The sequence below is a fragment of the Coenobita brevimanus genome, chromosome 85, assembly GCF_032717465.1.
Source record: "Coenobita brevimanus isolate Jiangsu-jjx chromosome 85, ASM3271746v2, whole genome shotgun sequence".
Classification (NCBI taxonomy): Eukaryota; Metazoa; Arthropoda; class Malacostraca; order Decapoda; family Coenobitidae; genus Coenobita; species Coenobita brevimanus.
This window is the reverse complement of record NC_137038.1, coordinates 3,662,464-3,678,585: the sequence shown is the minus strand read 5'-3', so window position 1 is coordinate 3,678,585 and position 16,122 is coordinate 3,662,464. Positions and strand designations below refer to the sequence as shown.

The window sequence follows — 16,122 nt, the reverse complement described above, 5'->3', positions numbered from 1 at the left end:
ACCGACATTTTGATAATTTTCTTTACTCATTTTCCAATATACAATTTTCAGGGTTTGCGGGATGTTTAGAACAGTAATGCGACAACGCTATATTCTGGGATAAACTCTAGCATTTAAGTGCGGTAATGTACAGTATAGTCCGTAGTCTGTTATTTCGTCAACAGCTCTTGAGTTAAATAAATGCACATGAATTATTTTTCATATATTTTTCCTTCATAATGGGTAAGTAGAAGGATTATTAAAACTTCAGCGGCAGGAAGGTGTTGGCGTCTGCGCCATAATCGACAACAAAGTCCTGTGTAGTCGCACGTAAATTTATATTACCATACTTCGTTGTTTTGGGGGGCCTCTCAGTGATTTATCAACTTGTTTACCACCCAGACATGTAAGATGAAGCGTAATGAATGTTTGTAGAGCAGTGTCTAGTATAATTTTGCAATATATCAGTTGATAGGTTATGCCAGTCCTTGAGCAAAACGGCCAACTTCATGTTTGTTTCGTAATAGCTCATTAATGTTGTATTTTCCGTTGTTTATTGAGTTTTGTGTACTTACGATGTCGCTGCAGTTTCAGACAGTTATATGGCCCGCTGTGTGGATTGTTTAGGTAGTTAGCGTAGGTTTTACTTCGTTTGAGTGAGGGTAGAAAATACGTGTGAAACCCAGACTGTCCGAAACTGCAAATTTGTCATTACGTCTTTGATAAATGTATGTTTCACTAAGCAGCAGAAGCACCTTACCAGTTCAATTGTTGCTACTCCATTTTTTTTTTTTTCTATTTTCATGGTGACAAACAGTTGTTTTCTGAGTTTCTTTTTTTTCCCTTGTTATCAGCATGTTTCTCCTTCCTCACTGATGTTTGTAATGGCGGACAATAAAACTTACTTAAATCTCTGTTGAGGTAGGTTAGGTTTAAATGTAAAGTTAGGAAGTGGTACTGAAGGGTGACTGGGACGTATGTTGGAAATGTCCACCGTTGATTCAGCAGAAGGAACATGGCAAGAAAAACAGCGAAGGAGATTCCGGTATTATTTTTCAAGTGGACAATATGCAGTTTTGGAATTTTAGCACCATTATCATATAGTATAGTCCCTAAGGATCACAAATAACCCCCATTACCCCATTCGGAAATTGATTATTACTCCCCTAAGATAGGTTAGGTATGTTGGGTTTGGTTTGGTTAGTTTTATTGTGTTCGGTGAGGGGCATTTCCAACAAAAATGAAGGTCAGAAACATTTGAATCGCATCAAAACTGCCAGAAAAATATATTGCACTACCTGGGGGGTGTATTGTCCACTTGTAAATATTTACCGAAATTTCATGTAAAACGTTCATTAACCACCCCAAAAATAACCAGTAAAACTAAAGCCCATCTAGAAGAACTGATTTGGTAAAGTGCTTCTGCTGTTAAAAGTACTGGTATAGCATATGTTTACCACTTCTTTTTATAAGGAATGGTATTTTAATGTGAGTGCAGTAATTTTGATGATCAGTTTCTAACAGAGCATGAGAGTACAGTATATATATATATATATATATATATAATAGTCTGTACAGTAATATATACCAGTAAGTATTTATGGTATAAGTATATATACAGTATACTTAGACCTATTGTATGTAAGGTGATTTTTCTGTTGAGATAAGAATAACTTAGTCAAGTCCAAGAACTTTATTATGAAATCTTTCTGTTCCTTTTTTATGACATGTAAGGAATGTGTAATTTAAGCCATCTTTCCTATCCCCAAGAGATCTCCTCTTGTACTTATTGTTGGTGTACTGTATTTGTGTTTACTCAGCAGAAGATACACAATGAGTGAATCTCCACGCCACAGTGTCAATGGGACATCACCACTGCATGAGCGCTCCAGAGACCCATCTTTTTCGCGCTCAAGGTACATTTCATACTATATTTCTCTGAGTTTCACCATAGCTTCTCCCTCCTCCTTTTTTTTTTTCTTGTGTTTATAACAGCATGATAGCAGAATATTATGTCTACTGCCTTCTTTCCATATAGCTACTTGTTCGTTTGGGGGAAGCTGTGGCTGAATCGGTAGAGAGGCGGCTTGCAGTCCTAATGGACCCAAGATCGAATCTCGGCTGGGGCAGGGAACAGCTTAAGGATTTGAATTTCCTAAAAGCAGACTTTCCTGATCTACCAGATGACCCGCCGACATGTCGTAAAAGTACCCCCGCTAATACCAATACACCAGTCCTGTATGAGACAGCCCTAGCATGTATTCAATATGGACGGTGGGTGTTAGCGCCGAAGTGGTGACATGTGGAGGTGTAGGAGGACTACTGGGCCTTGGGATAGGCAACTGCCCCCAAGAAATAGGCCCTGAGCCTTTGCCCAGAGTCGGACACATAAAAAAAAATAATAATAATAATAATAATAATAATAATAATTACATATTCTAGGGTTAATCTGTTGTTACAACTGAGCCTTCCAAATGGAGAGAAAGCAGTTTTAGTCCAAGCCAGAGTAATATATATATATATATATTACAATAAGACCTCACTGTAATGGACTAATTGGGGCCCAAGCCATTCCGAAAAATGTGAAATTCTGATAAAAACGACATCCGGACTTCTCCCTGATAAACTGGACACTTTCCGATACATAAGACATTAGTCTGGGTGGCACGAACAGTTTTTAACTGTTTGATTGCCGTTACTGTACTGTGTTATAACTTCATTACATGAATAAAATGGTATAATATATAGAATAATACTGTACTGTACACTGATAACCATGTCTTATTTATCTCTTTGTGGTGAACATAACTTAAGTGGTCAGGCAGTCCAGACCGCTTCTGGCTTTATCGGACTTTTTCCGATATATAGGAATTTAGTCCGGTAGCTCCTCGATTCCTATAAAAGCAAATTGCAGTCTATTGAAGTCCATTATATCGAGATTTTACTCTCTCTCTCTCTCTCTCTCTCTCTATACTGGTATATATATACATATAAACGCATTATTGCAGTGTTAACCTGTTCAACCCAGTAATGCACCTTTGACTTTACAACAAACCCTTGTTATAACAAACCTTTTTCTGCCATTTCAGCATTAAAGAATTGTGATCAGACCAGCTATGTATCTTATATACCAGTTTGTCTATTGCCAGATGCCATAATCCTGTAAGGGGTGGCCATTTACCGTTGAGTTATTTGTTTTACGGGGAGGGGCACTAACCCTCCACCAACCCACTTGTTGACACTTAGGGACCACATATGGTTTGGTTATATTGTTACCACCCAACGATGTAAACGGTTTGTTGGCTTACAGGAAACCATTAGGCTTGTCACTCAATGTAAAGCCACCTGTAAAGGAAAGAAAAGCATTAATATACCAGTTTGTCAAGTACAAATGTAAATAACTGACATCAGTCTAGCATTGCCTGACATTGTGTAAGCACTTCCATCACTAATCTGCTCTCTTGTACTGCAGTTTATGATTGATTTTGAAAATTTCTGGTAATGATTTACAGCATTGAGTCATACAGTACCATAATGTATCAAATGAACTAGGGTTGGTACCATGTAGAACAAACCTGAATTCTTAGATTTAAAATGATTGTCAAACATCAGTATTATAGACCTTTTAGATTTCATGTGACACATTTCCCCCCTCATTTAGACTGTCATACAGAGGGTTTACTATAGCTGTGAGGTCTGTTCAGAAAGTATCCGACCGTAGGCTTAAAAAAAAAAAAAAAAAAAAAAAAAAAAAAGAGAGAGAGAGAGAGAGAGAGAGAGAGATACACACTAATCCCCTTCAAAGTAGGCCCCAACTGACTTGACACACATTCCCCAGCTTTCTTTCCACTGCCTGAAACATTTTTTGGTATCATTTTTCGGTATCTCCTGCAGGTGCTTCATCGCATTTGTCATGATCTTTTCTCTCAGATGAATGTTGCTCAAGACATGCTGGAGGGTGCAAATTGCAATCCCAACTTTCTAAAAACTGTTATCACAGATGAGACGAGACTTGGGTGTATGGTACCATACCACCCAGAAACCAAAGCACAGTCATCCCAGTGGAAGCTTGCAGGATCACCTTGGCCAAAAAAAAGCAGGACAGGTCCACAGCAAAGTGAAATGCATTTTGACAGTCTTTTTCAGCTACCCAGCACCGTGGTGATGTGCATCATGAATACACACAGAAGGTTAGACTGTCAACAAACATTACTACCTTGACATTATCCTTCATCTTTGAGATGCATTTCTTTGGAAGAGACCAGACCTTTGGAAAGTGGCAAGTTGGAAGCTGCACCATGACAATGCCCCTGCCCATTCTTCTTGACAGATTCAGACATTTTTGGCCAGGCACAACATCTTTCAGGGCCGGCAGGCTCCCTACTCACCAGACATGGCTCCGTGCTACATTTGGTTATTCCCCAAACTCAAAACTCTGCTGAAGGGTTCCTGATTTGAGATGAGAGAAGTGATCATGACGAATGCGACGAAGCACCTGCAGGAGATACCAATAAACGACTTTTAAAAATGTTTCACCAGTGGAAAGAAAGATAGGCTACGTGTCAGGTCAGAAGGGGCCCACATTGAGGGGGATTAGTGTCGTAGCTCAACAGTTTAGCTATTTATTATTTTAGAGCCTAAGGTTGGATAATTTCTGAACACACCTTGTATCTTGCTATTACCATCCTGGTCCAGAAAGTCCATCCCCAGACTCGGTGGCATAGCAAACCTTCCTGTTTTCAGATCCCGGTCAACAGAGCGGCGTGACTACAAGCGCTCCTCGCGACGGTCATCCTCTCCCAGGTACCGAGAGGATCGTTACAAAAGCTATGACAAGTATACCTCCAACTCCTCCTCCCGCCGACACTACTCACGCTCACCGTCACCATCATATTCCAAGGGACGTCGGGGAAGGTAGCTATGGGGGTGATGACATGGGAGGGTGGATTTTACCATTTGAGTATGGGTTATGTCCTTTTTAGATCATTCTTGCTGTTACCAGGCAGTTTTATATTGAATCTAGATGATAACATTTTTAGTTTATTCCTGCAGTTACCAGACATTTATTCTATTTCAGTCAAGCAGTTAGCATTTAACCATACATGCTTATGTAGTTTTTTGTTTTAGAAGATACCTCTTGTGATATGTAGAGGTGCTTGGTATGTAGGAGGACTACTGGGCCTTGAGAGCAGGCTGCGAAGCCTATGCCCAGAGTCGGACAAAAAAAAAAAAAAGGTTTTGAGAGATCCTCACAGGATTTATTGTAGTTACAGTATTTTAATAACAAAAAGAACCTCCAGACAGTCAGAATATTAGCTTAGGGGCATTTATCATGTGGCGTGATGTCTCTAAACCCCAGGTCCCGGTCCCGCTCAAGGTCTCCTATGTCAGGCCGACGACGCCACCACGGCAGCCGTGAGGATCCCAACCCAAGCACCTGCCTGGGTGTCTTTGGTCTTAGTCTGTACACCACTGAACGACAGGTAGGTGGCAGTCTGGCTCATTGTATAAAATTTTGAATGACAGAGATCTAACCTGATACCTTGAATCAAGTGATGTACTTTATGTGTTTCATATTTACAACTTTTAGTCATCATCATCATCATCATCATCATCCAGACCTGTACTAGGGTGAGGAGTAGCAATGTCCAGACAGCCCAAATTTGCCGTATCCAGTAGGCCACACTTCCATTCACTCATCATTCAAGCCCCCGGAATCCTGGCTCTATCGGATACACCAAAACATTCATTACTTTCCATAGCTTCACATAAACGTATCCATTTTATTCATTTATAATAAACTTCAGGGATTTTTTGAACCAGAGTTCGGTAGTAGATAGATATAGCATACAGCACTGGTCCCTAACCTCAGGGACATGGTGTAGATCTTTTGGACAAATGATTTTGCCTGGGGATGCCTCTTACCAGTAGCTGCTTCATAGCTTTTCTGTCTGATGATTTTTAAAAATTAACTTAATGACTGCTCTCAGATATAGTAAGTAACCCTTTACATAAGACAGATACTTAACTGCATATTTTTTTTCTTCTTCCACAGCTGCACCATATTTTCAACAAATATGGTCCCATCAACAAAGTTCAAGTAGTGCTGGATGCTAAGGTATGTTAAGATTATAATTTGTTCATTGTAGGTCATGTCTGAGCTTATAATAATCATTCATCACCATTATCATATTGAACCTCCCATCCCCCCACACAAAAATGGGATGAGGTTGGATTTGTTGACAAAAATAATTACCGGTATTATTATGGGAAAACTCAACAGAATACTCACTGAATTGGACAGCACAGCATTGAAACCTCTGGAATCCTGCCACCACCTCACAAACATGACCATCAGCTTGTGTACATATTTATGTATATGCATGTATAGCATTACACATGTGCCCAGTTTATACATAGCTACAGTGTGTTTCAGAACTTGGTGCAAACTCAGGAATTGCTGGATATGGGTAAATCGGCCTAAGAATAAATCTGTTAATACTTTATACCTTTTTGAAGCTTAGAAATTATTTGGCTTGCTTCATTGTATTTGGAGATCTAGAACTCGGTAGATGATAGCTATCAGAATGCTAGCTGGTCACTTGCTCCTTAGATGTCGGGGCTACGTAGCCTAGCCTTGAGCCCCTGTGCTCCTTGGGGGGCAATGGTAGATGTATTGATACATAGCATAGTGTCACAGTACAGTACTGTGAAATGCTCCAGTGGGAAGAACTGTGCCCACATTTAAGAAAAGTCCAGGAAAAAAAATTGCATATATGGGTTTGTGGCCACCCCAGATGGGATTGAGGGGTCTGGCAATAGATAGATAGAAGTCTTCTGATTTTTTTTTTTTTTTTGGGTATTTTGTTTGATTTTATAATTAATTTGATTATATTTAACTATTTTGGAAAGAGGTACAGAAATGTAGAAGTGGCAGCAGAAAGCAATGTAAAAGTGTAAAGGATGTAAGTGGTAGATTATTAACCCATGAGGATGAAGTAAGGACCAGATGGAAAGAATATTTTGAAAGTCTGATGTATGGGAATGAAGAGAGTAAAGTGACTGTTAACATGATTGATTTGGGGGGTGTATAGAGAAGGTATGCAGTGCCAGGAAACATGACACTCACACAGGTGAAGAACACTGTGAAGTGGCAAAAAAATGGGAATGCAGCTGGGGTTGAGGTGTATGCAGAGATTAAGTGTAGTGGAGAGAGCTGAATGAAGTGCTTATTGGAGATACGTAAGAAGGCATGGATGAGTGGAACTGTGCCAGTAGAGTGGAAAAAGGCTGTGATTGTACCCCTGTACAAAAATAAAGGTCAGTGAAGTGAGTGCAAGAATTATCTGGCATACATTTATTGAGTGTCGTAGGGAAGTTATGTGGAAGAATTATAATAGAGAAAAGTAAGAGAGATTTCAGAAGTCCTAGTGAGTGATGAACATGGTGGCTTTAGGAGTGGCAGAGGATGTATGGATCAAATATTTGCAGTGAGACAGATAGTGGAGAAGGCTTGTGAGAAGGACTGCAAGGTGTGTATGGCATTTATGGATCTGGAAAAAGCATACGACAAAGTAGACAGAGAAGGATTGTGGAAGGTTTTGCGGATGTACGGTGTAGATTAGCTGCTAAGTGCTGTCAAGAGTTTTTATGATGGTAGTGAGGCATGTGTTGGGGTAAATGGACATCTAAGTGAATGGTTCACGATCAAGAGTTTTTATGATGGTAGTGAGGCATATGTGAGGGTAAATGGACATCTAAGTGAATGGTTCACAATCAGTGTAAGCTTTTTTTTTTTTTTTTATGGAGGAAGGAAGAACAAATGAGTAAAAAAAAACAATCCATACACCAGATTACTGGCGTCTTCCGTTCATAAAATATCTGTAACAGTTAGACTTGAACAGCTGTGGGTTGAAATTTGGAGGGAAACAACTCTGGTGAAGCGAATTCCAGAGAGATGCAGTTCGGGTTGTGTGATGTCCCCATAGTTGTTCAATATATCTATATATGGATGGGGTGATGAGTTGTTCAGAATATATATGGATGGGTTGATGAGAGAAGTAAAAACGTGAGTAATGGAGAGAGGGATGGTGTTTGTAACGAATGGTGTTGGATGGAATATCTCAAATTTGGTGTATGCTGATGATGCAGTACTGCTTGCAAATATCAGACAAGAACTCGGTAGACCAGTGCAGAGTTTTGCTGATGTCTGTGAGCATTGTGCCTTGAAAGTAAATATAGAAAAGAGTAAGGTGATGGTAATCCAGAGAGAAGGTACTTCCCATTGTGATGTTACAGTGAATGGAGAGAGACTGGAATTGGTGAGAGAGTTCAGATACCAGGGTACAGTGATAGAAAAGAGAGGAAAAAGTGCAAAAGAAGTGGAAAGTAGTGACACAAGCAAAGAAAGTAGGTGGTGCTATGAAGGCCTTGATAAGAAACAGAGGCTTGAGTGTTGCAGTAGCATGAGGCTTACATGAAGAAGTGTTAGTGCCATCTTTAACATAAGGATGTGAGACTATGGTGTGGTATGAAAACGAAAAGTCAAGAGTGAGAGCAGTGGAGATGGGACTGGTGAGGAATGTATGTGGAGTACCACAGAGAGTGGATAGGATACAAAATAATGTGAGTTGTGAAAGGTGCGGAGTGAGGAAGTCTGTGGAAACCAGAATCGAAGAGGGTGTACTGAGATGGTATGGTCATGTTGAGGGAATAATAACAATAGGGTGGTGAAAAAGGTATATCTGAGTGAATTTGAAGGAGGGAGGAGATGAGGTATGCCAAGGAGAAGGTGGAGGGATACGGTGGATGAGTTTGTGAGGAAGGGAGGTTTGGAAGTCGGTGAGGCTTGAGGGGACTGACAAGAGATCGAGCTTGCCGGATGAATGTTGTGAGAAGTGTGCATGATCAAGGATTTCGCACCCCTTTTTAACGTGGCAGCGTCCGGATTGACTCTATTGGATACATTGATGTGAAGCTATACAATGTGGTGAATGTTTCTGGTGTATCCGATAGAGCCAGGATTCTATGGGCTTGAATGATGAGTAAATGGAAGCATGGCCCATTGAATTAGGCAAACTTGGGCTGTCTGGATGTTGATACTCCTCCCACTGCCCTAGGTTGGGAAAGGAGGTCCGGATGATGATGATGATGATGATATTAGCTCAGTCTCAAAATTATCATTCCTCAGACTGGTCGATCTCGTGGATTTGCCTTTGTGTACTTTGAAAACGTGGATGATGCTACAGAAGCTAAAGATCAGTGCACAGGGATGGAAATTGATGGTAGACGCATCCGAGTTGACTTTTCCATCACTGAGCGTGCCCATACACCCACGCCTGGCATTTACATGGGCAGACCCACATAGTGAGTTGATGTCATTTTGTTGCATTGTTTGCAGAAGAAAGGAAAACAAAGCCAAACTAGGCTTAATTTTCCAGAAATAATTTTCAGTACATAATTTTTATTTGTCACATTTGTCTTCCCCAGGTTTTACTGCTAGTTGATTATTGTATAGTCAAGTGTCCTCAGTTTTTACATCATACCATGTTTTTTAAGTGCTGAGAGTAAGGTATGGTAAGCTATAGTAGTGGTTCGAAAGCATTGAAAATTTTAAAAGAAAGTGTGGTCACTTTCCAGCACTGGGATGAGGGATAAGGTTGTAACTGTTAAAGTATCTGTCCATTTCAGAAAAGTATCAGATACCGTTAGTGGTTTCATGGTGTACTGAATTTGTTTTTTGCACCTGGTAAATTACTCACTGTCCTTGATAAATGTAAATGTTTGTAACCAGTGAAGAATGTTGTTGACCCAACAGGCCTGTCTATAAATTGTCAGAAATTTGGCTGATTTTGGTGTCTTGCTTCTCAAATATTTTGATACTTAAGTAATTTCATCTGCTTAATGCCATATTATTTTATCCAGCAATTGGAAATCTGGATCATTGTAAAGAGTAATAAGTACCTATAACATCCTGGACATTAACGTCTTGGAACCACATTGTTACCCCACAGCTCGAGTTATGGGCGCCGCAGTGGTGGTGGCAGTGGTGGTGGTGGTGGTGGTGGCGGTGGTGGAGGGCGGTACAGTGGCAGTAGTGGTGGCAGTGGCAGTGGTGGCTATGGCAGCAGGCGACGCTCACCATCCCCTTACCACCGCAGCAGCCCACCTTCCAGACGTTCCTACCGCTCTCGCTCACGCTCTTATTCACCACGTAAGTACTTCAGGCACTTAGAACTTTGTTGTATCCTCATGAGTTTGAGAACCATTCAAGCCTGATCCTTACCAGTTTATTTTGTATATTACAATTGTATCAGCAGGTTCTTGCCATAAGTCAGCTTTTTCAGTATTCTGGCGTGAGTACTTATTAAAGTTACATTTCTACCTATTTTACAGTACTGTATATGGCTGATTTGCAGGTTGCTCCCACTGTTCACTACCGTTTGTGTGGAAACAAGTTATGCAATTTGCAACACTTTTGACTTACCATGAGGACTGCCTGTAATCTCATGTGTATATATCTATACACCTTACACCTGTATATATATATATATACATATATATATATATATATATATATATATACTTATGTACTGTTGAACACTCTTACCCCATCTTTGGGTGGGAAAAGAGGTTGGGATGATGGTGGTGATGATGATGATAATAATGATGGTACATTCTGGGTTGGGTGGTAATTTCAGTGTTTTCTTTTAGTGGATGAAGGGAGCCACTCAAAGCAGCTTTCACACACAGGCCCCCCAAAACATTCAAGGAGATACAGTAAGCAAGGTTCTTAACTGACTTTTGTTTTTCACTTTTATTTTGTTTTGCTGCACTTTCTCAGTTTTACAGTTTTCAGTTATCTGCTTCTTTTATTTATTACCTCCACCAAGGAGTTTATGTTTTTGCCTGTGTTGGTTGTTTGTTTGACTGTCTGTTAGCAACTTTACTAGAAAAGTTATAAATGGATTTTGATGAAATTTTGTGGAATGGTGGGCCATGGGCCAAGGAAGAAATGGTTAAATTTTGGGATGGATCTGGAGTATCCTGCACAGTATCTCCAAAAGTTATCTGTGAATTTAAGTGAAATTTTTTTGGAAAGGTGAGCCAATGACCATGAAAGAATTGATTAAATTTGGAGCGGATCTGGATCCGAATCCTTTTTAATGGCAGTGGCATTGGTGGTGGTATGCACTTTCTGAGTGCTTTCTAGTTTTTTAATTTGCTACACTTCTCTTTGTTGCATTTTCTGTTATCTGTTTGTAGCTGTCCATCTCCTTGCTTTTTCATCATGTACTGTATTTTATTTTCCCAGGTACATAAATACATTTTCTGACATTCCCTTCCACACCAATAATCATGCAGTTTGATACAGTGCTAGTACAGTCGGATCTCACCAATAACGACTTTGACAATAACCTTTTCCTCTATAACACTAAATTAGAATAGATACCCAGTTTGTATAATAACATTTGGATTCACTTGAATAACGGTTATTTCGTGGGAAATGTCCGAGGGCCTCATGGATAACGTTTGTTGGCTCCCATCTTGATGACATAGTTGCCCCCTTGCTCAAACTTGCCCAAATGCTCACACACAGTCACATGTGTCACAAGTTTACCACGCTCAGGAGAGTACAGCTGTATTGTGCAGTGCTGCATGTGTTATTTTCATTACTATAATCAATGGTTGCAAGTGGTGGTGGTCAATAATTGCCTCCGCTGTACCTGTGAGGACTAGGGGTGGGAGTGGAAGAAATGATCAGTTGCCAAAATGCCCGGGAACTTCTAAAGTGACTACCAAAAAAGAACTCAAAGGTAAAAGACAAAGCCACAAGAAGCGTGCATACTCAGTCAAGGATAAAGAAAAATCATTACACCAGACACCTTATTAACTCTTTTCAGCTGAGTTTTATATTACTCATGACAATAACAAATCTTATTATTTCAGGTAAAACAAAAGTAGTGATAGGAGGGCTTCAGGTGGGAAAAATGGGTAAAAGTCCAGAAGTGGTGGCACCAATAAACCCTTCATACATGTACTTGAATGTCACGCCAATAACATTTTTGGTAATAACGGCGTTTTTCTGGCACCAGTTAGACGTTAGTGGTGAGATCCTACAGCAGGGGTTGGCAACCCTAGGCACGCGTACCAGACTTGGCACATGAAGTGCTATACGATGGCACTCAACGTGATGCAGTGTAACAAAGAAAATATTGAAAATGCAAAGAGAGAGAGAGAGAGGTGGGCACATCCTTCCTTACTAAATCAATTAACACTGTCGCTACAGTGTTAAAAAATCTTACCTGACACGCAAAGTGGCAAAAAATTGGCATTAATTATAAATTGGCACACCATGTTCAAAAGGTTGCCGACCTCTGTCCTACAGTATGTGTACAGATTTTTAGCTTGGTAAGTTGATGAGTTTAGACAGGGTGACTTGGATGCAGTGGGTTTCCAGCCACCCCTCCAGGGTTAAGGTGTCTTGCAGTAAATAAATAAATAGATATTAGTAACTGGTTGAAGGTGATTAGTTTATTGTGTCACATCTCGTGTGTAATTTCACCTTAATTTGGAAGGTTCAGTTAGGACTTAAATTATTTCGTGTTTTACTTGCTTGTATTCTCATTTGCATTAGACCAGATTAGTTAAAAACACAGTACAGCTTTGCAATTGCCATCATCATTGTCGTCATCATTGTCATTCTTTTCCCAATATAAGGATGGAATGAGTTAGGGACCTAGAATACATGGAAAGAGAAAGCATGAAGCAAAAAGAAATACCATCTTTTCCTTCCATCAGATTTAGTCGTACATTCTCATAGCTCTTCTCTTGTAACAACCACCCTTTCTTTCCTTCCTCCTCCAGTACACCTTCCTAACCATTCTGGGCCCAGATTCAGCAATGTACTTTGACTCCCTTTTGTAACACAGATTTACATATGCAAACAAAACAAGGTACAGATGGGGATAAATCTCACAAAGACACTGTCTTAGGCCAGATGCACAAGACTGGTAATTTCTGGTGAATGAGCTACAGTGGGGAGAGTAGGGGACTAGTATTGCGCCAGGTGGGGGTAAGGGAGGGGAAGGTGATACTACTTTCCCACCCACCTCACTGTAACTCATGAATCAGAAATGACCCAGTTCTTGTGTGCCCAGACTAAAGCAGTGTCTCTGTTTCTTTTGCATTCACCTGTACATAGACAATATCTGGGCTCTTCTTTCTTAAAGAACAAGAGACAAGGGAAGATTGTACAATTACTGCAGAATTCTTGTCTCTCTTGTCTTCTCTCCATGGACTTTGAAAATCAGTGTGGTGAATGTGCAGCACCTAACACTGATGATTCTGTTTAGTCAAAGAACAATGTAATCAGTGTCAGTTGCTGCAAATATACCACACTGATTTCCATAGTTCATGGAGAAGCAAGAGAGGCAACAGAACTTTTGATGCTGACTGTACACTGCTTGTCTCTCTAGCAGTAGCAAGTCAGGCTATGAGTAGGAGGTGTGTTATCATATATTTGTTAGTGAATCTTGATTGTATATGTAATATTTCTTGTAAACCTAGTTCACAGTCCTTAATTTTTTTTTTTTTTTTTTTTTTTTTTTTTTCTGGTTGATCATTTGTTTCTGATAATATTTCCATTGGCCCTTATATTATATTTACTTTTCCGGCACCATTTTTGCAGTTTTTAGTTTTGAATTTGGAACCTTCCTTTGGTTAATATTTGTTTGGGAATGTTTTTGATAATATTTTGTTATATCATTTTCCCTCCCATCTTCAGTATATTGTTTTCTTCATTATTAGATATATTGCTCTTCTGTGGGGTTACAGACCTGAGAAGGAATGAAGTTAAGGGAACATGGAAAACTTTTAAAAATATGAGAAAGTAGTACAATTACTCACACTTTTTCAGTCGTCCCGGTGAGTTTGTTATTGTTTTTATGTGTAACTGAACAGTAAAATTGAATAAATGGGATGACCTCTTCAGTTCAGTTGTATATATGCATTTTATTTTTGTTGCTATTAGACAGTTTTATCAAGCTTTGAGGAGTTTTGCAAAGCTTAGAGGTTATAGATAGCTTTCATTAATCCGTTTACTACTGTAGGCCTTTTCTAAGCAAATTAAAACAATCTGGGGAGAGCAGAGTGAAAGAGTACAGTATATTATTGGGTTGAAGGGATGGATGGTTTTAGTATTCTTGATAAGTTACCAAGTCCAGATATTCTTTATTCACAGCACTCTGATATCAGAAAAAGTTCTATGGCTTTGTTTTTTATTTTTATGGAACATTATTTGACACCAGTTAATGGTAGTGTGTGTGTGTTTATAAAGTAATTGATAAGTGCATATATTTATATTATGGTGCCTAGCTTGTAATTGATGTTCATTCTTATTATGCTGTCTAATTTGTAGTTGATGTTTCTGTAGAGTTACTTGTTATTTTGTATATTGTGCATAATTTTATCCTTTTTCAGGTCGCTACAGCCGGTATTGAGGTGTTGGTGAATATTAATATTAGCAGTATATAGGATTAGCTCTGTACCTGCTCACTCCTAAAGCAATAGCCAGGTAGACAGGGTTCATAATGGAAGGAGACAGGTAGGCAGGATTAACTCACTGATTCTGGGTCCTTTTTAGTTTATTCTTACTGCTGCTGGTAGCAGACGGTTATTCTGCTTGGGAAAGGCCTCTTAAATTGATTGGGTTTACAGCTGTATTGTGACCCATACACATCAGAAAGCCTCTCCTAAGCTGGATAACATCATCAGGAGATTTCAAGAATAAACTTAAAATGGCATCTCTGAAAATCCAGTGACTTAACAACGAAATGAGACAGGTTGGCAGGTTGAAGTAAAGTTAGACTTGTGTTCATCTACTTATGAGCCACTTCTTGAGCTTCCCTGCTCACTTAATACAGGAGGGTTAGATAGGCTTGTATGGGACTCTTTTCTCTTCATAACTGATTTTAAATAGTTGATTAGATGTATTCCATTTGATTTAACTTTGAGTCTTCTCTCTTCGTAATTGATTTTAGGTAGTTAATTTGACAAGATGTATACCATGATGATATACCATTTGTTTTAAACTTTTGGCTGTTGAATAATAAGTATTCTTCATAACTGAAAAAAAAATAAAATGCTTAAATACAGCATATGTATCCTGGTAATTAGATTCTTTGTTAGTATGTATAGGGATGATCAGTCAGGCAGAGTGAATTGTTGAATAGGTTTTGAATTTTATTGATTAAATGAACACATTGTCAGATGCCAGGCTGACAGTATTAACAGGTGCAGTGACAGTTATGCAGTTGGTGTTTATTAAAGGCATATTTCAGTCAGTCGTTACAATAGCTCTCTCAGGGTGTATTCTCATGGTCTTGGAGGCTTTTTGGCATCTCTTTCTTGCCATTTTGTTTCTGCATGTGATCAGTTAGTAATATTACCATTTTATTTCTGCACATAGTAAGTTAATACTTGTAATGTTTTCATTGTTAATTATGCAAAAATTTGATATTAGAGCTATCAGCAACATGCAAGAGACCCAAAAGGTGCACAGTAATTTGCAAAATAAATATTGAAGGAAAATGTTCAAGAAAGCTTCCTTTGCCCACACACGAATATAACCCATAATGTATGTATCCATGGTCAGGTAGGTAAGCTCCCACACTGAGGTTGGTATATGATCTGGGTTTGCATTCTGCCTTTGGAGATTTTGTAACATACTTCCATAGTGGTTTGCATGTAACACTTGAGTATAGTATTATTTTGTATGTTATTTTGAATTTTGTGGCTAATAAAGCAACATGAGTAACATACCAGAGTATGTGTGGGTGTAATTTGAAAAATAAATAGCTAAGGCATAGATTTTATAAAGTCTCCAAAGACACAATAAAACCCCTAGACTCTGTTCAGCAATGGAACAGAGTAAAAAGGTTGAACCTTTCTATCATAGATTTAAGTAAGTAGCTATAGTAATAGTGGATAAACATTCGGCTTTATGTTAAGTTTGAGTTTGTACTTGATGTAATAATTGCTTTTTCTCGGACTGCTCAACTTAAATGGCATTGTTTGATAGTTTAGACAGGTGTTGTAACTGTAAAAAGGGAGATGTATCCTGTAGTGTTTACTGTTTACTCA

At 39.1% G+C, this 16,122-nt stretch overlaps 1 protein-coding gene across 1 annotated transcript; it reads left to right on the top strand.

Annotated features, from left to right (window-relative positions):
• The first annotated feature begins 281 nt into the window (after positions 1-281).
• LOC145410434 (transformer-2 protein homolog beta-like) lies at positions 282-14,911 on the top strand. Its single transcript, XM_080280585.1, has 9 exons — positions 282-385; positions 1,803-1,895; positions 4,723-4,893; positions 5,339-5,462; positions 6,035-6,097; positions 9,170-9,345; positions 9,993-10,192; positions 10,693-10,758; positions 14,461-14,911. The coding sequence occupies exons 2-9, from the start codon at positions 1,813-1,815 to the stop codon at positions 14,478-14,480; spliced, it is 903 nt and encodes a 300-aa protein (XP_080136711.1). The 5' UTR covers positions 282-385; positions 1,803-1,812; the 3' UTR covers positions 14,481-14,911.
• Positions 14,912-16,122: the final 1,211 nt, after the last annotated feature.